This window comes from Myotis myotis, unplaced genomic scaffold (assembly GCF_014108235.1).
Source record: "Myotis myotis isolate mMyoMyo1 unplaced genomic scaffold, mMyoMyo1.p scaffold_m19_p_3, whole genome shotgun sequence".
Classification (NCBI taxonomy): Eukaryota; Metazoa; Chordata; class Mammalia; order Chiroptera; family Vespertilionidae; genus Myotis; species Myotis myotis.
In genome coordinates, this window is record NW_023416335.1 from 124,244,168 (window position 1) to 124,264,430 (window position 20,263).

The window sequence follows — 20,263 nt, forward strand, 5'->3', positions numbered from 1 at the left end:
ATAGATCCAGAGACATAGAAGCATCGAACAGAGACTGTCAAACCTCAGAGGGAAGGCAGGTGGCGGGGGGGGGGGGGGGGGGGGGTAGGCGTGTCGCTATAAGAGATCAACCAAAGGACTTGTATGCATGCATATAAGCGTAGCCAATGGACACAGTAGGGGTGTGAGGGCATGTGCTGGGGGGGTGGGAGCAGCCGGGGAGAGGTCCATGGGGGAAAAAGGAGACACATGTAATACTTTAAACAATTAAGAATTTTTAAAAAAGAATATATGAAAAAATGTTTTAGCATGATGTCTGACTCAGAGTAAAGGTTCTCCGTCATTTTTGCTAGGGAGACAGAGTGAGTTGATTTCAGTCCTGGCTTCTGCCGTTGGCTAGCTGTGTGCCCCTGGACAGTATACTGGCCTCTGTGCCTAGTTTTCTCATTTGTAAAATAGTAATAAAAGTAAAACCTGCCTCTGAGGTGTTAACAAAGATACTGCACATGTCACATGTCACTGACATGAAATTTTCCTCCTGGGTATGTGGCAGGATTGTACCTCCCTGTCCTGTACTTCCCTGGAGTGAGGTGGGGCCGGTGCAGTGAGTGGAGGTCACAGGCGTCTCTCCTGGCAGAAGCCTCTAGGAGCCAGTGGATGGTTCGTCAGGCTCCCTGCCCCTGCCGTGACCACCGGCAGTCTAGAAGGCACGGGCTCCATCAGCTTGGGTCCCTCACCTGACTTGGCAGGTGTGTCAGCCTGAGCAAGAAATAAACTTTATTTTTTAAGCCATTGATCCTGTGACATTGTTTGTAACCAGAGCAAAGCCTGGCACATTCTGACTGGCACACCATATAGCCGGCCTTAACTCTAGCCCTGAAGTTAGATTTCAGCTAAAATGACTCCGGAATGTCAGCTGTGTTGACTCAGACACCTCGGCCTCACCTGTGGGAGACTGGCTACTGAACCTGCAGCTCATCATGGGCCTGTCTGTAACCCCACCTCACGTGGGCCGTGACATGCCTGCTGCCTGGGAATGACGGCCAGTTGAAATTCCTGACCCTTTCCTCATGTGACTGAGCTCAAGTAGCTTTTCTTTAAGCAAAGGTTCGTTGTGTCCGGCCTGGGGACTAAGCAGGCGGTTGCTTCTGTCCCCTCGTTCTGACCTCTCTGTGCCCTGCACATTCTGACCACTGAGTGACCCCCCGAGGTTCCAGAACCTCGGGGGACTCCTGCCTTGGTACACACCCTCGAGGAGTCCCCAGGAAGGGTGAGGGTTTGGGTGGTGTGCCTCTGCGCTAGCGCTCCTTCCCTTTTTGTTCATTTCCTCCTGGAGCTTTAGGGGTTAAATAAGGATATGGCAGGGGACAGCTCTCTTTGGACCCCTGACAATGTGTTAGAGCAGCGCTGGTGGTAACAATTGGGTGGTGACTGGCACCCAGCTGAGGAGCTGAGCTTCCTCCTATGCTGGAGGCTTGGATTGTTGCAGAGATGACTGTGTCAGTTTTTGACGTCTGTCCAGGGCTTTAGCTTTCCCGTAGCCTTTGTTCCAGAACATCGAGGTGACAGTGGAAATGTTTCTACTGCCGGAAGGAAAACATTAGATATGGCTTCACTGCAGAGCTGGTGTTCCGCCTTTCATGTAAGGTAATAATAGCCAAGTAATTCTGAGAACTGAAAGAGGCTAGCAGTCATTTTAAAAACAGCAGCTCTTCTGCCAAAACAGTAATTCATGTTTATTATTTTTTAGAAATTGGAACATACGAAAGCATTAGAAGAATGACTCTTTATAACCCCCTAGTACAAAAATAATAACCATTGTGTCTTTCAGTTTTTACTTATAGGGTACATTTTTAAATAACAATAGCAAACGTTTATTGAAACCACTCTCTGTACCAGGAAGTATTTAAGCACTTTCTGTGCATTATCTTAGTTTTCCTCACAACTGCTCTTTGAAGAATCATTATCTCCATTTTACAGAAGAGGAAACCGAGGCACAGAGAGGTTAAAGTCACTTCTCCAAGTGACTTTAGATATGGCACAGCTCAGAAGAGGGGTGCCAAGAAGGAAACCAAAGCAGTCTGCCTCCAGAGCCCAGCCCTTGACTATTCCGTGATACTATCTCACAGTGTAACCAGACAAACAATGGGTCCGTGCTGCCTGTCACTACTCGAGCCAATTAAGCACAGACAGGGTTGAATCATATATGAGCCTTTATTCCAGTATTGCCGACAATATGGGAGAGCAGCAGGTTCCACAAAAATCTGCTCTGCAGCCCACCATAAGCCAGCGCTTATATAGGTAGAAGTACAAAGGAAAAGTAGGCAAAAGGACAGTTTACAGATATGCAAAAGGACTGGGGATCTTCAAAGGGCTGGCGATTCTGGTTTCTGTAACAAATCTTTGTTAATCTTTCCATGATTATAGGCAGCCCCAAATGGGGAGGAAGGGCTGCTTCTCCAGGTCAGCTCCAGCAAGAGTAGAATGTGCCTTCTTTAATCAGAATAAAATAATCACGGTTAACAGAGCATGATTAATATTTCTTACAATACTAGCTGGTTCCCCAACATTCTATTTCTACCCGCTTTCAACAGTAAAGATGCATTTCAGGGAATGGGATTACATTTCATGGAATTTTACAGTGTTAGCTCTCAGTTGTCTGGTTCTATCTCCTTTGTCTGTAATTAGGAAATCTACAACCACAGATGTGATTTGATTTACCAAAGAACAACATAGCTGATACATGTCAGTGCCAAAACTGGGACAGGTGTCTCCTGGCCCACACAGTCCACATGCATGCGGCTCCAGGATTGGTGAGCCTTTGTCCTCTTCCCCAGGTCTCAGCCCTAAAACAGCTGCGCTGTACAGCTGCCCTCAGTGCTGAGGCCCCTCATGCTTTCTTCCCAGCATGTGATGAAATTTCAGTTTCTGTTCAGGGAGTGTATGGGCATCTAGCTGACTTTCAATTATTCTGCAGAAGTCGAGACTACAAGGCTTGCAAGGAGTGGCCCAGCAATAGGTCCAACTTTTTACCCTGATCAAACATTTCTAACTGAGATTTGCGGACAAGCATTAGGAGTGATTGATTTGAGCTTTAACTGTAGTAGTTTTCCCTGACCTGGATTCTCGTGAACATGCCAAGCATTATTATAGAGTCAGCCAGCCCTCTGGGCATAAACACTCCTGTGTCTACGAGGCTGTCCTGGCCCAGCAGCCTGTAAGAGAGCGAGGCCATTGTGTTGAGATGCCGGAGTTGTTGGGTGGCCAGCTGCAGTGTGGTTGAGAATTAAAGGAGGAAGAACAGGTGAGGACTTAACCGCTGCCGTTGGTAAGGTGTAGAAACTCTGTATCTTCAGACGTGGTGGTGGACTTCTCAATGGAGAATACAAGCAGGTTGTTTGGTGTGTATTTTTTGTTTTTGTTTTTGTTTTTTAAATAACTTTATCCTAGTGAGCACAAGGAGGGCAGGAGCAGGTTCTTGCGAATCTCACAGTGTAGAGCAAAAAAAGGCGAGAATGCTGAGGTCATGTGCATGGTTACCTCTGGAGGTGAGGATGATGCAGCTATGATTGAAGGGGGCACAAGGAAGTTGCCCTTCTGTTTTTCCAACTGGGTCCTGGTTACATAATATGTTCAGTTTGTGGAAATTCATTAAGTTTTACACTTATTAAATGTGCTCTTTTCTGACTATAAGCTATACTTAAAAGTCCTGATTTATGCTTGTGTATGTTGTTGCACCTGATCTCCATTTAGTTGAATCATTGTGAAATGATGTAGAGCTTATTACATGGGTATTAGAAAAACATCTCTACCTGGAATTGTCAGGTCTGTGTGGGCCAAACTTCTAAGGTTATTTTTTTATTCTATTAAAATGTATCTTAAATGACTCCAGTGTAGACTCTCCTGAATGATGTCATCATGCAAGCATTCATAGACAGCCTCCTGTGAATAGGGGCCAGGCCAGCACAGGCTGGCCACAGGTATGACCCATCTCCCCCTGCATGAGTGAGAAAGGAGGAGTAGAGGGGGATCACAGAAAGGCAAGGCAACTTTCCAGTGGGACTGGAACAAACTTCATGAAAGAAGTGGCATTTGAAATGCATTTTGCAGCACATGTAGGATTTGGATTAGCAGAAGTGAATGGGTAGCAGGCATTGCAAATACTAGATGCAGGAGGAAATCCATAGACAATTCACATACATTCTGGAAACTTTGAGTTGCTTGGGTCACTTAAGATAACCAGCATCCATCAGGTGCAGGGTGAGTCCTGAAAGGTAAGCTAAGACCTTACAGTGGCCAGGTTGTATTAGTTAATTGGGAGGCATTAGCGAGCCAAAGGAAGTTTTTGAGAAGTAGAGAAGCACGATTAAATTAGATATCTTCAGTGACATCATTTTCCCAGCCTCATGGTTGTACAGTTACCCTGTCTGCCCAAAATAAACATTTGCTAGGTTTAGTGCATGCCTTATTGCTGTTACTTAAGCCCATTCCTTTTTGGGTCCACTAGTGCACCATCGATACATACTTCCTTGAGTTTCCTGTACTCATCTCTCTAGGACTTGATGATTATTATATACTTTCTTTAGTCCCTGCACCCATTCTTCCCTCTTGACCAGGTGAAGTTACTATTCCTTTATCCTTTTTTCATACATCCTGTTTTCTAGTCTGATAGTGATTTGGCATTGAGTTCCTTCCAGCCTGATGCTTTTCTGCCAGATAAAACAACCAGTGTTGCTTACCCATGGCAAAATGGTTTGTGGGAAGACAGGGGCCAAGGAATAATGGTAACAGATTTTGTAAGTTATGAAGGAGGCCTGCCCCACCAGTCTGGGTGTGTCCCCCTGTGCTGCTGGGAAAAAGCACTGGGTAGCATTTTTCATATGGCAACCTGTTAATATTCATTGTTGGAAACAGTCCACATTCAAGTCTGGGCCACTTGGGCAGTGTGCAATCTGTTATTATCTTACTAATTTTTTGCTATGTCAGTGTACTCTCCCCTTTAAAAAAAAAAAAGTAACTTGGGCTGAATATTGTCTCCCACGTGAGAATCTATATCAAGGCATTATTCTAATCAAAGGGTTGTTAACTTGACAGCTAAGATGCTTCAGTTTAGATCTTACAAATCTTTGTTTAGAGAATGTATCCAGAGTCTACCAAGACCTGGTTTTGGTCCTCTGGGGACACAAGTGTGAGAGTGTCCTGACATGGCAAGAGGACCTGGTTAGGGTGATTTGATTCAAATCCTGACTCCTTTAAGTCTCAGTTTCTACTTATTACACAGATTTAACACATTATTTGCCTGGTGTGGTAGAGAGGATCTAATAGGACAGCCCTGTGAGCATCCGCAGTGCCTGGCACACATTCTGCATTGCTTCCCTTTTATAGCCAGGCTAACGCCCCACCTACCCACCCACCTTCCCTGCCAAGATTCTCACTTCATAGTTCTTTTCCCCAGGCGGCCCTTGAGTAAGAAAGCTATTTCACATGATCTTACTAGTAATATTAGTACTACTGTTTTTTTAATCACTTTAGTTGTGGTTTGCGGTTGTTTCCACATCTAAATATTGTTGTATTACTCAATTATTAAAATTAATCTTGCACCATATTATTTCATCACATCTGTTAATTATTTCATTAAGAAAATAATTTCTTGCCTGGCTGGTTGAGTGTTGACCCATAAATCAGGAGATCACGTTCGATTACTGGTCGGGGCACATGCCCAGGTTGCGGGGGGAGGGGAGCATGCAGGAGGCAGCTGATCAATGATTCTCTCTTATTGATGTTTCTAGCTCTCTCTCTCCCTGCACCTTTCTCCCTGAAATCAATAAAAACATTTAAAAAATAAAAGAAAATAATTTATTGTGTAAGTGAATGTACCTGCTAGAACTTCACTTTTATTTTTCTTTTATTTATTTCTTTCATTCTCCTTCTATTAAATGATTGAGTTCTGACTTGGATGACTTCCCTCAATGGTGAATGGGGCATGGCAGGCATCCCCATTACCTGGGCACTTTGGGAAACCTGGACTGACTGGTAACCTCATTCTATGCATTTCTCCCCTGCCAACCAAAAGTTGCCATCGGATCAGACAGAAAATGAATTCCCTGGGACTCTGAATCTCACAGGTAGTGTACATGTATATGAGGAGGAGTTGGACTGTTGTCCTGTGTTCAACGATAATAGGGAGTTTTTTAAAAATCTAGGACTGAAGTATGTCTGTTGTGAGCACAGATTCTATCACAGTAACTGTCTCTTAGACTTCAAATCTTAGTTACTTCTGCTCTTTTTCAGGTAGAGCGCCATGACATGAATACCCTAAGCCTGCCCCTGAACATACGCCGAGGCGGGTCAGACACCAACCTCAACTTTGATGTACCAGATGGCATCCTGGACTTCCACAAGGTCAAGCTCAATGCGGACAGCCTGAAACAAAAAATTCTAAAGGTAACAGAGCAGATCAAAATCGAGCAGACGTCCCGGGATGGGAATGTTGCGGAATATCTGAAACTAGTCAACAGCGCCGACAAGCAGCAGGCTGGCCGCATCAAACAAGTCTTTGAGAAGAAGAATCAGAAATCAGCTCACTCCATTGCCCAGCTGCAGAAGAAATTAGAGCAGTATCACAGAAAGCTCAAGGAGATCGAACAGAACGGAGCCTCCAGAATCTCCAAGGACAACCTGAAGGATATCCAGCACTCCCTGAAAGATGCCCAGGCCAAGTCTCGAACTGCTCCACACAGCCTGGAGAGCAGTAAATCAGGCATGCCAGGGGTCTCCCTCACTCCACCTGTATTTGTCTTCAATAAGTCCAAAGAGTTTGCCAACTTGATCCGGAATAAGTTTGGCAGCGCAGACAACATTGCTCACTTAAAAAATTCCTTAGATGAGTTTAGGCCCGAGGCGAGTGCCAGGGTCTATGGGGGCAGCTCGACCATTGTAAACAAACCCAAGTATGGCAGCGATGACGAGTGCTCAAGCGGCACATCGGGCTCCGCCGACAGTAATGGGAACCAGTCATTTGGGGCCAGCGGAGCAGGCACACTGGACAGCCAGGGAAGGCTCACCATGATCCTGGAGGAATTGAGGGAGATCAAGGATACCCAGGCACAGCTGGCCGAGGACATCGAGGCCCTGAAGGTGCAGTTTAAGAGAGAATATGGTTTTATTTCTCAGACCCTGCAAGAGGAGAGATACAGGTATTATTTCAGACAATTCTCTTAGAATTTATTTGGAAGCATGAGTTACTAATTGCAGAGACCTTGCTTGACAGTGATACGCTAATGGCTGTACTTTTCATAAAGAGGAATATGGGTCAAAAGGCATTTGGGCTCTGGCCAGTGTGGCTCAGTTGGTTGAGCATCATCCTGTAGACAACAAAAAGTAAATACCTATCACATATTATAAGATTTAAGTTTTAGCTTACATGTCTTATATCTGATACATGGTTTTATATATGTATTAATTTAGGAATGTGGCTTTTTTCAGCTGTATTTTATGAAACAATTTTTAAACTTTCCTAATATGTCTTTGACTTTGGTTTCTTTGTCACACAAGAAGTATTTCTGAATCACAAATTTTCCAGAGAATATTAAGCTTAATTCCATTTGACTAGCTTGGGATGCAGTACTCTTTGGGTCCAAATTTTATCCTAAGTCACAAATACCCACTTACATAAATTTAGGAAAGGTTTTGTTCTCATTTGTTATCTGTATATATAAAAGGCTAAGTGACCATCCGTACATCCGACCCACTAACTGGCCGGTACATATGACACGCACTGGCAATCCTATATAATAAAAGCCTAATATGCTAAGTGTTCTGTCGTCCGGTGACTGGTCAACTGTTCAACCAAAGTATAATATGCTAATGATATGCTAAGGCCACTCAACCACTCGCTATGACATGTACTGAGCACCAGGGGGCAGATGCTCTGGTAGGTTAGCTGATCAGGACTGGGCAAGACGGGGCTAGACACGCCCTGTAGCCCTCCCATGGTCTCTCCCCAGCCCGATAGTGCACTGGTGGGGTTCCTCGGCCTGGCCTGCGCCCTCTCGCAATCCAGGACCCCTGAGGGAATGTCAGAGAGCCAGTTTCAGCCCGATCCCGCAGGCCACTCCCCTCAAGAGGGCGCCAGACGCCGGGCTCATGGCTGGCGAGCACTGCTGTGGCAATGCGAGCCTCCCTGTCAGGACTGATTGAACTCGGGCCCACTGCAGGCACAGGGGGCCAGGATAAGTGGGAATGGCAAGTAGGAGCTGCAGGTGACGTTAGACTGCGGGTTTTGGCCTGATCCCCACAGGCCACCCAGAGGGATCCCACCCATGCACAAATTCATGCACCGGGCCTCTAGTTTAAAAATAAACGTTGACTCGCACATGCACGATACATATAAAGCTCCCATCGAATTTCTTAATAGTATTACTCCTTCGGGAATGCCGTGTCATAAATTAAAATTGAAAGTAGGTGCAATCATCATGCTACTGAGAAATGTGAATAGTAAATGGGGTCTTTGTAATGGTATTAGACTTATTATCAAAAGATTGCAACCTAACATAATTGAAGCTGAAGTATTAACAGGATCTATGGAAGGAGAGGTTCTGATTCCAAGTATTGATTTGTCCCCGTCTGACACTGGCCTCCCATTTAAATTAATTCAGAGACACTTTCCCGTGATGCCAGCATTTGCAATGACTATTAATAAATCACAAGGACAAACTCTAGACAGAGTAGGAATATTCGTACCTGAACCCATTTTCGGACATGGTCAGTTATATGTTGCTTTCTCTCAAGTTCAAAGAGCGTGTGACATTAAAGTTAAAGTTGTAAATACTTCATCACAAGGGAAATTAGTCAAGCACTCTGAAAGTGTTTTTACTCTTAATGTGGTGTACAGGGAGATATTAGAATAAGTTTAATCAACTTATCAGTCATTGTTTTATCAATGTTTTTATATCATGTTTTGTTTTTATATCATGTCTTTGTTGCTATATCATGTTGTTATTATTAATCAATTTATATTTTATTTTCATATACATTTTACTAATTTTCTTTCATCTCTGACACTTCTATTATAGAGAAAAGGCGAATAGCGATATTAAAATATTTCTTCTAATTAATTTCCTTTCAATGTGCACAAATCCGAGCACTGGGACACTAGTATACTTAATGTTTGTGATCTCCATGATTTAGCAACTGACTATATTGCTTACTTTAAGAGATCTTTAAAGGGCTTGTTTATAACACCAGCATTGGGCACCTATGAAGTCCTACCTGAGATTAAGCATTAAATATGTATTTTTTTGGTCTCATTTTTAAAAAATGTATAAGGATCTTAAAACTGGCATTGATCAAATTCATTTCAGGCTAATGCATCTTCTCCAAATAGTGCTTCTTCCTTCAAAATAAACATTATAAGTTTATGTAAATATGTATGAGGTAAATCTCTCCTCTCTGAGGGGGATGAGGGCTAAGAATGGGAATCTTTGTGCCTCTGTTACCTTAGATTTGTACTTTTGGAAGTGCCACCTGACCTGATAAGCCATCTATAATTTATAGTGAGCTTAATTTGTTGTTGGCACTGCAGTTCCAAGAACTGGGACATGTGTTCAGAATCAGTGTGTACACTAGGAAATCGTGGAGTTGGCTCCAGTGTAGTAGTTGGTTCTTTCCTTCTAGGCACTCTGGCACCTGGCCATGAACTGCTGGGCACTGTGGGGGCGGAGAGGGGAGGAGCATTGGGATGCCAGTGGGTCCTTGCCTTGAGCAGGATCCCCCACAACCCTGCCTCCTGACCAGCCACAGTGAACATGTCATTGTTGAGGTCCTTCCTGTTGTCATCACAGTCAGCCAACACGCGGTTCTGACCTGGGTGGAAAAGCAGATTTGCTTTGCATGAAACCCAGTGGTGAGGACAGTTAGGACTAGAGAGACCAGAGCTGGAAGTCAGTGCATTTCCCACAGCCAGACTTTTCTTTTGGAAACAGTCTGCCAGGAGATGACAACAAGCCAAAGGGCACTGGCAGCAGTGAGATAAAGGACGTCATTCGGAATGTGCTGTTAGAACACCTTTGAAATGTCGTGCTCAGAATCGGCTTCTCTCTCTCAAAGGTACGAGCGACTAGAAGACCAGCTCCATGACCTGACAGACCTGCATCAGCACGAGACGGCCGACCTGAAGCAGGAGCTGGCCAGCATCGAGGAGAAGGTGGCCTACCAGGCCTACGAGCGCTCGCGGGACATCCAGGTGCCTTTCCTCCCCTCCTTGGGCACGCACAGGGCTTTCCCAGCCGTTAATTCACCTAACACACTAAGTGCATGCCCCTCGGCAAGCGTTAGTGCTCTACCTTATTAAGCCCATCAGCTCATGTTATAGACAGCAATTTTCAACCTTTTTCATCTCATGACACACATAAACTACTTACTAAAATTCCGTGGCACACCAAAATATAAAATACTATATATTTTTGCCAGTCTGACCAAAAAAAAGGCACCATTTTGATTCATTCACAGCAGAGGGCTATTGTGTTGGCTGTTGTCATTTTTTTATTTGACAATTTAAAGGAAAAGAGGTCAGTGCCTCTGACTAAACAGGTAAAAATTCTTGCAGCACATCGGTTTAAAGTCGCTGTTTATAGACATTACTGGGTAAAGAAGCTATATTCTGTTTACTTTCTGCCTAAATTAATTAACAAATTCTTATTATCTAACCCCACCCCCCAAGCTCATCATCTGTACCCTACTCTCCCCACCACAACCAAAATTTTTAAAAACTTTAAAATGTAAAACAAATCTTGCTTTTATAATTGGAAGTTTGTAGCTTTTGAGCACCTTCACCCATTTTGTCCCTGCTCCTCCGGCAGCCACCAGTCTATCCCTTCTTCTATGAGTTCAGTTTTTTAGATTCAACATATAATTGAGAACATAGAGTATTTGTCTTTCTCTGCCTGGTTTATTTCACTTAGCATAATGCCCTCAAGGTCCATCCATGTCAAATGGCATTGCAAGTGGCAGTTATTTCCTTCTTTCTCATGGCTGCATAGTATTCCATTGTAGATATAATGCCACATTTTATTCATTCATCAATAAACACTTAGGTTGTTTCCATGTCTTGGCTATTGTAAATAATGCTGCAGGGAACATGGGGGTGCAGATAGCTCTTCTAAATACTGATTTCATTTCCTGTAGTTATACACCCAGAAGTGGGATTGCTGGGTCCTCTGATAGTTTTATCTTTAATTTTTTTTTTTTTAGGAACTGCATACTGTTTTCCACAGTGGCTGTACCAGTTTATGTACCTGCAGATTGCCTTTTTTTAAAAAAAAAAAATTATACTCTTTGAGTAATGTTCAGCTTCATTTTTGCAAATTTTCTTTGTAGCCAGTGATTATTTTCTCCAGACCCACTTCATAAGGGAGAAAACTGAAGCATAAAGAGAGATTTCTCCCACAGTGTGTGAGCTAGTGTGTCAGCGCCCATGTTTTGTTCCACTCTATGTGGAGGGCGGAGCTTGGGTTAATCCCACATGTGTGTTTGGACAGTTCTGGCATCAGGCAGAGCTGGTAGGAAATGCTTGCCTGGGGACATGGGGCAGAAGACGCTGAGGATGTCTGCCCCTGCTCCGGGCTAGGAGACAGCTTCACCACTGACTGGCTTCAAAAAATGTGAACCCATTTAAGTGTTCAGTGTTGCCAAGTGAACAATGCGGGTTTATTAGATCATTCTGTTTTAGAACATCTCTGGGTCCTGGCTCTACTACTTAGTGTGGCCCTGGACAAGTCAGCGTCCTGTACCTCAGTTTCCTCATCTATAAAATGGAAATATTAATGAGCTCTATCTCCTAAGGTTGTCGAGAGAATTAAATGGGATACTAGCAATAACGTAAAGTACTTAAATCTTTGCCGGACACATAAGCAGTCAAAAAATAAATGTTTTTAGTATGTGGGTGGGTAGGCATATATCCCAGGGCTTTTAGCAGTTGGGCCTGCTCAGCTTTGTCCTATTTGTTGTTTCTTTTGTTCACAGGGTTATTCCGGAGGATTCGCCAGTATAGATGAGGGTGGCTGTGGCCTACAGGGTTGCAAGAATTTGTTGTTATTTTAAGCAATTGAGTATTGGGGTTTTTAACCCTGAATTCCCCATGAAAAGAGTTTAGAAGATAATCCTGTCCTTTGTGTTTATCCTCAATAAATTAAATACTGGACCCAAGGAAGTCTGACGGTTGTGGGGCTATCTCCTAGTGTATGCTGTGACCAAAGTTCCTTACAATACATTGCTTAAATTTTTTGGATTTTTCTTTTGGTTAAAAACAATTGATAGCAGTTCTAAGACAATTCTAGGATCATTCTATTTATATATGTAATTCATCTACCCAATCAAAGATGGATGAATTTGCCTACAATGTTGGTCTTTTGTCTTGTTCTATCACTTTCCCATGCCATGTCCTAAATGAAGGAAACCTTGAGCCAAAATGTGTGTATATATATATATATATATATATATATATATGAATGATATGGGGTACTTGTGTGTTGTTGTAGAGAGCAGTATTTTTTAGAATATGAAGGTCTGAAAAAGTTTTACCTTTTTTGTTGGTAGCCTATATACCGAAAGTTACTGTAGTAACAGCCAACCCTGTTCTTTGGCCCATAGAGTATATTCAGCAGAAGAAAAGCAAATCATGTTAAATCATTGTGCTGTTTAAAAACCCGAGAAGATGGCTGTATTTTAATTGAATAAACACATATTTGTAAATGAGTTAGACAGTAGGCTAGTGAACTAAAAGGGGCTCACTGTACCCCCTTCTACTTAGGTCCTTTTCTCTCAAGAGACTAAAGGTTTTTCTCTTTCAAGCCTCATACCCCATAACCCAGTCTCCTGAGTATTCAGCTAGTATGTAGCACCTGCTGCATGCCTGCCACTGGCCTCCTGCTGGGGATCGCAGCTCAGTGGGCCTCGTCCTCATCCTCATGCAGCTATGGCCTCTTGGTTGGGGAGGAGGGCTAAAGGGAGGCTTGGCGTAGTCTGATGGGTCAGGAAGGCTTCCCTCAGAATGCGACAGGTAACTTGAGGCCTGAAAGAGAATGGGAGATCCACAGATGAAGAGAGGAGGGAGTGGGGAGGCAGACATGCCAGACACATGCACTGCATATACAGAGCCCCAAGTGTGCTCCTTCTCAGAACCTGGAAAGCCGGTACGGCCAGAACACAGCAGGAGAGCGTAGCTGGGTCTGAGCCATGTTAAAGATGCAAGAAGTTTACAAGGAGTGACAGCAGATATGCATCTTTCAAAGATCACTTGGGCTGCTGTGTGGAAAGTGGATTCATGAGGTTGAGATCAAGAGGGTGTGTGGAAAAATTTCTGTATTTGTTGCAGGCAAGAGATCCAGGTGGCTTAGATTGGGGTGGTGACTGGGAGGGGAGAGAAATAGACCAGTTGAGATAGATCCTGGATGTTGTATCGAGGGGGCTGGGTGATGACGGCATTGATGAATGCCTCTCAGGCTTCTGGCCTGAGGAACTGGGCATACTAGATGCCATGTTCTGAGAAAAGGAACTGGAAGGGAATCAGGACTGATGGTAGGTGCGGGAGAAGATGCAATGCATGAATCCACATTTGGACATATTGCATTTGAGGTGCTTTTAGGAAGCTCAAGAAGGTGTGTAGATATATGACTCGATCTCAGAAGAGACAGCTGGGCTAGAGGTATACCTGGCATCATCTTATCTTAGTCATTGAAGTCTTGGAAAGAACAGGATCTAGAGAGAATGCACGGCCTCAGATAGTGTCTTGAGACACAGGTGAAACAGCTGTCCCGCAGTCAGTCCTGTCCCTGCCTTTCTCGGTCCATCCTCTGCCAATTGGTAATGGGTGCACACAGACTGAGCAGTAAAATAAGGACTAGAATTAGAGATACTACCTATTCCATGGCTAGAAGTAGACAACTGTCCCAAAAATGGAACCCTAACACCACCACCACCACCCCCCGGTTTGTCCCTTGTGGCACCAGCAGATGCCAATATGCACTTCATTTCATATGTAGGTGGAGTCAGAATACCCAACCCTAATTTCTCATTTATGGGCTTTATGGTTGTGTACACATGTTCATTCTGCCCATAAATGACGATAAAATGAGCCTTGTTTTCTTTCTTTGCCATCGTCATCGTCGTCGTCAGTTTGGCTGTGGGCTGCCTCGGCAGCAGCATTCTGAGCTGGGGGCTCTGGTGCACTTCCAGACAGGCGCTCATAGGTTGCCCGTGGTTGCACGGCATTTGATCCTTGCTCTGCCTTTTGCCCACAGGAAGCCTTGGAATCCTGCCAGACTCGCATTTCTAAGCTGGAGCTCCACCAGCAGGAGCAGCAGGCCCAGCAGACAGACACGGCGAACGCCAGGGTTCTCCTGGGGAAGTGCATCAACGTGGTGCTGGCCTTCATGACCGTCATCCTGGTGTGTGTGTCCACCATCGCCAAGTTCGTCTCGCCCATGATGAAGAGCCGCTTCCACATCATTGGCACCTTCTTTGCTGTGACTCTTCTTGCAATATTCTGTAAAAACTGGGACCATATTCTGTGTGCCATAGAAAGGATAATAATACCCAGATGAAGCCACTGGTTCCTGTCTTCAAGTGTCTCCTGGTTTTTAGTTTAAAGAGACCTCTGTGCATACTACCAAATTTTAACATGAGCAGTTGTGCCAATGAAGATGACCAGGACTGGGACTGTGCTGTAAATAACTACAACTCTCTGATCTCGGCAGCAATTGCCAGCTCGGTCCCCATACCTGGTCATGTGAAACTGTTCAGAGCTCCCATGTTACTCTCTGCCTTAATCAGACCAGATTTCCTGCCCAGCTGACTCACCAGCACGGTAGACCTCTGGTTATTGAGCACTCGGCATAATTGGTGACTCAGAAGAAAAGGGACTTTCAGTGTCTCTCTCTCAGATCTCTATCATAAATGAGCTCACCGTTGTTAGTGGTCACGTTTTCACTGAGTCACGTAGCAGCAAAGATGTGGCAGGACTCGGGGAAGAGAAGGACAGGCGTTGGCCGTGGAAGTCCAGTAAACCCCGTGTAATCCATCCCACAGTTGACCGTAGGTCCCAGGTGTGCCCAGTGTCCACAGTGCTCAATTGTGTGTGGCTCTCTGTAACATGGAAATCTTTTGACACACCTGTTTATCCATCCGAAGTCTAATTAGTTGTTCTGTTGCACTTTACATGGTGAGACAGCAGGATGTGTGAATGGGGCTTGTGCCTTCTCATTCCCATGGAACCGTCCACCTGATTCCACCTGAACTGACTATCGAATGCCCAGCCTCCAAAGCATATAGAAATGCATCCAAACCCCTCATCAGGCTGCGGCTTTAACATCCATTTGGGGTCCTGTCAGGACTACTGCAGAGGCTTGTGATTCAACAAACCGTAATTGTGATAAACCCCCGTGAGGTGTGATTCACTTTATTCGCAGGTCTGTGAGGGGTTTGAAGCTTACTCCGTAAACGAAAACACACGATGCTCGTGTTGCAGGGCAGTGGGTTCTTTCAGAAGGAAAGCTGAATCATAATTTATAAAGCTGAAGTGCACTCGGGTAGAACACTGGAAGCAGGAGGAAATATGACACGGCAGCTAGATCGGTGGGCGCAGTTCGCCTGGATGAAGAGTGAGAGGCTCCTGAAAGACCAGCAGGAATATGATAAATTAGATGCAGTGTCTGAGCCAAGGGTGCCATCTGTCTCCTGGCATCTCACTGAAGATAAGTCCTAGGATAACCGAGTGGCCACATGCGCCTGAGGTAGCAGCATCCAAAAGTTAGCATCCCAGGCCTGTCTGGGGGATGCCACTCACTGTCTTCAGCCCAGTGAGACACTCCTTTACATGGGTTCCTCTCTGTACATGAAAGGAAGAGGTGGGAGAATTTTATGGGAACTGCTGTCTAGCCCCTCCTCCCACCACCCACTGTTATCTGAAGACATAAGATGCCTGTTAGTGTACATTTTCTTCCAGAAAGCTTCAAATTGCCTGGGTATAAATTAAGTGCAATATTTTGCAAAGAGCTGCTTTTAGGGAAATCTCATGAAAGAAATGTGACAGTGCCATGGTTTGAGAGAATGGAATAATCGAGCATGTGGCACAAGTCCAGTGTGCGTGAGACTCATACAACTCAAGCTTTTGTTTTAAGTTTACAATTCAGTGGTTCTAATCAGTTCACAAACTCATACAACTGTCACCATTATCTAATTCCAGACGCAAGCTTTTTAAAACAATAAACATGATTTCATGAAATCGTTGGCTATAGAGTATTTTGGATTCAGGGAAGAGGGAGTTACTGGGCCCACCCCATCCCATGGCCGTCTCCTTGCACTGTCAGACTCACCCTGGGTCTCCCAAGTTGGCTGCTAACATACTGTGAGCCATCATATCCAGGGGACAGAAACAGGTTCCAGGTCTAGGGGAGGGAGGGAGAAGGAATGGTGTGCTTCCTTTTGCTCTTATGTTTTCATGGCCAGCATGCCCCTTTGCTTATGGGCATCATGTAAGGCTCTAGGAGGGTCTAGGAAGACATCAGCCTCCTCCTGCCACCACATTCCACTCCATGGCTCAGCCCAGCAAGTTTGCAGGGACTTCCCAGGCCTGCGATCCATGCGTCCCCCACAGTAAGAAGTGAAGGAAAGGGGAGGCAGCACACTCTGGCCCCTCCAGTCTGGAGCAGTTAACAAGCTGCTAGAAATGCTCTGTTCTGAATAGTGTGGCATCTAATTCATTGCACCTCATCATGAATTCTTTTTCCAGAATTCATATTTTTGATGACTCTCATTAGACATCGGATAAGCTTGTTTCCCTTGGATATGCTCAACCTACACGGCATATTTATTTTAGAGTCTAGTTGAAAGTTCATGAAGCTTTCTAATAAGATGACATACCCCAAAGAGACTCTTCTTCTCTTCTTACGGAATAAACCTTCCCACTGCATGAGGAAATTAAATAAAGTTTTATAAGTATACAATGAAAAATAGTAATCAAGCTATGACGTATGCTGGAATTGGATATTTAATTGACATTTAAGTTAACTAATCCCTTTTCTCCACCTTGCATTGATAGTAAACATCTTGTACATACCTACTGAGGAGGAAAGCCAGCTGGGTGGGTGAGCACCTGCCCACTCCGTGAACGGATTGAGTGATTTTGGGTGCTGACATTTTTGGTGAGATTATTTTCATGACAAAACAAAAACCTAAAAATACTCCCTTGTGGGTTTTGAATTGGCTATTCCAGCTTATATTTTGAATATGATTGAGCCAGAACAAAAGACCCCCAAAAAGTAAATAAATAAATCCTACAGTGAAGAGGTAAATAGAAGTACCCCATTGCAGATTTGGGGCAGTGAAAGTCTAGCTTGTACCGTTAGCGGTTTTACTCATGCTCGCTACTGTCTCTTGGTAGATGAAATCTTCTGAAACCCCTCCTTTTTCCATTTCAGCCCATGGTGCTGTTATCCCTCTCTGTCACTTAGCATCTGTGTGATTTTAGCCCCTCTCCTGCTTTGTCATTCTTGTTTTCATTGAAATATTGCCCCACTGTGTGTGTTCATTGCCCAGCCATTCCTCTTGAATCAGGTTTAATTATGGGTTCAGTAATAGGGATGGAAACTAGCTTCCCTTGGGCAACTAATTACTTTTGTCCTCTTCGTTTGGATTTTAAATATCAAATTATTTTGCATTGAATGGGAACATTTTTTTGTATTGAATCCAAATATAGTTGTATTGGTTTGAAAAAAACATTTAATTATACTTATTAATGTGGACATGTGTGATTAACCTATTTTGCATATTTCTATAATTCTGGGGAGCCGGTGGTGGGATAAAGTGGCATTATTTAAAATTCAGGGCTTTATCTGGAGAGAAGTATTTCAAGAAGTTTAGCACATGTACTACAGAAAGAGTTCTAAAAAAAATAATGAGATTGGCCTGTTTACATCAGTAGTTAAGAAGCTAAAAGAAAAAGGTAGTTTATAAGAGTTTGATAACCCATAAAACATAAAGCAGAATTAACCTAGAACTTTCTAAAGTGAGTACAATTTCTCTGTTTATAAGAAGCTGGAAAGTCGTGTACCTGAATTGTTTTAGGAATGATTTATGTGTTGCAGTTTTAATTTATGTATTATTTAAAGCATGTCTCCCTCTGTGCTTGTCCTAAGAGAAACGTGCTCCATGTTTAAGACGTGATTGGGCGCTAGTCAGTGGCTCTGAAAGTACAAACTGGAAATGCTTACTGTGAGATCCACTGCATAATTACACTTTGTGGGATACTACACAGTCTCGTGTCAGCCTAAAATTGTAAGTCCTCTGTAGATCTTCACCCCATTCAAAGCAGGTGCCATTATTTTTTTAAATAAACACTGATGTTAGCTTTGAAGTTAAATAAAGAGCTAGATTTCTTAAATTTTCACATTTGTCAGAGCCAATATCAGTAGTACATTTGTGTGTATCACCAGTTTTTAATAACCTTTATTTCTTATTTCTCTGAATAGACTTTATTTCAAGCAAACTTGATCAGAAGGTACAGAGATGTTCCCATATAGCCCTGTCCCCACATGCACAGCTTCTGCTACTGTCAACATCCCCCACCCGGGGGTACACTTGTTACAATTAATGAACCTGCATTCACACTTCATTATCTCCCAAAGGCCACAGTTTACATTACAGTTCACTCTTGTGCCTTCTATGACTTTGGACAAATGTACACTGACATGTGTCCACCATTACAGTATCATACAGAATAGTTTCACAGCTAAAAACCCTGTTCTGCCAGTTACCCTCCTCCCCTACCTCCCTTAATCAGTTTGTAAACCATTCCAAGTCCATTTCCTAAAACATTGTTGGTGTGTGGTATGCAGCCCATTCCTCAAGCCCTAGTGGGGAGGGAGTTACTTTCTAACAGGTATGACCATGAGATGTAGAAGTTCCTAGGACACAGAGGACCATGGTGATACCCAAACGCCATGGGCTATGGTAGATGTGGGGTGACAGCTAACATTCTTTGAGCTTTAACTATACACAGTTCTCTGTGCCAGGTGCTTTGCATGCGATGTCAAATGTAATTGTTGCAGCACTCAGTAAGATAGGCCCCATTATCCCTGCTTAACAGATGAGGACGCTGAGCTTACGCAGCATGGTGCAGCCGGTATTGGTGGAGCTGTTTATTCAGCCCCAAGCTGGTGCGAGGAGCCTGCGCTGGGAACCACTACCCCGCGCTGTAATAGGAGGGACTGAGTGACTGGCTTCTAATCACTCCCAGCTCTCAGCTCCTTCAAGGCTGATGACTCTTGGAGTCCTAGAAAGGTCGCTTTTAACCCTAGGACTGGAGCAGTCAATACCATTGTTGCAAATTGTGCATTTATACCTCCACCCCACTGGCATACTGTGGTAAGGATCGTTACCTGAAGCCAGCATCCTCGGTCTTTGAAGAGACAGGCTGACAGAGTTGTGGACGAAGAGAATGGAAAGCTGTTAATTAAAGCAACTTTTACACCCTCCCTGGCTTCCTGAGCCTCTGGGTGTATAATTGGCAGTTGGCGTGGCTGATTATTTATCAGCTTTTTTGCTTAGCTCTGAGATGGCGAAGTCCCTGGTGGTTTCTGCTCTGAGCTGCATGACATCTGCTGCGATCTGTGGTGGCTACCTCTGAAATTTCTCTCCTTGCTAAGCCAGCCAGAATTTCTCCCTCACCAGGCCCTTCACTTGAGTAAAGCAGTTAACAGAAATGAGCGTCAGCCGTGCTAACAGCTGTTTTGCTGGTGGTTACTCTACTTTGGCCCAGGCATTGGGAATTGGATTTTTTTTTTCTGTTCTGCTTAAAAACAAACTACTGAGTACAGGCATACCTCACAGACACTGTGGGTTCAATTCCAGACCACAGCAATAAAGCGAGTCATAATCTTTTTGCTGGTGGAGGGTCTTCCCTTCGATTTGTAAAAAAACCCACATCTGTGAAACGCAATGAAGTGAAGAGCAATAAAACGAGGTGTGCCTGTTGCAGAAAGAAAGTGAAGTCATGCCTTGGTCTGTGGCACAGAACTTGTGCTAATAGCTGAGACTCCATTTGCCAAGGAATGTCTCAGAGACCTGGATTCTTCTCTGATTCTTGGACTGTTCACATCATGAGCAGCGATGCTGACCGAGCCTTCCCCTGGGTGTCTCCTCCTGAAAGTGGTTTCGTTGACTCTGATCATCACACTTCCCTGGGGTTTGAAGCCGTCGCCCTCCATCTGCAGAGACAGAGATCTATAAG

At 44.1% G+C, this 20,263-nt stretch overlaps 1 protein-coding gene across 2 annotated transcripts in view; it reads left to right on the forward strand.

The window, feature by feature from the left end:
- The window catches only part of TMCC3 (transmembrane and coiled-coil domain family 3), a 71,252-nt gene extending 52,833 nt beyond the window's left edge, over positions 1-18,419 (forward strand). Inside the window, exons 2-4 of one of the 2 annotated variants that reach the window (XM_036301557.1) lie at positions 6,275-7,175; positions 10,087-10,222; positions 14,277-18,419. In XM_036301557.1, the coding sequence (XP_036157450.1) occupies positions 6,286-7,175; positions 10,087-10,222; positions 14,277-14,579 (1,329 nt within the window). In that variant the 5' untranslated portion in view covers positions 6,275-6,285 and the 3' untranslated portion in view covers positions 14,580-18,419. Of the gene's footprint in view, positions 1-6,270; positions 7,176-10,086; positions 10,223-14,276 lie in introns of both variants that reach the window. The other variant, XM_036301556.1, reaches the window with a different exon arrangement.
- Positions 18,420-20,263: the final 1,844 nt, after the last annotated feature.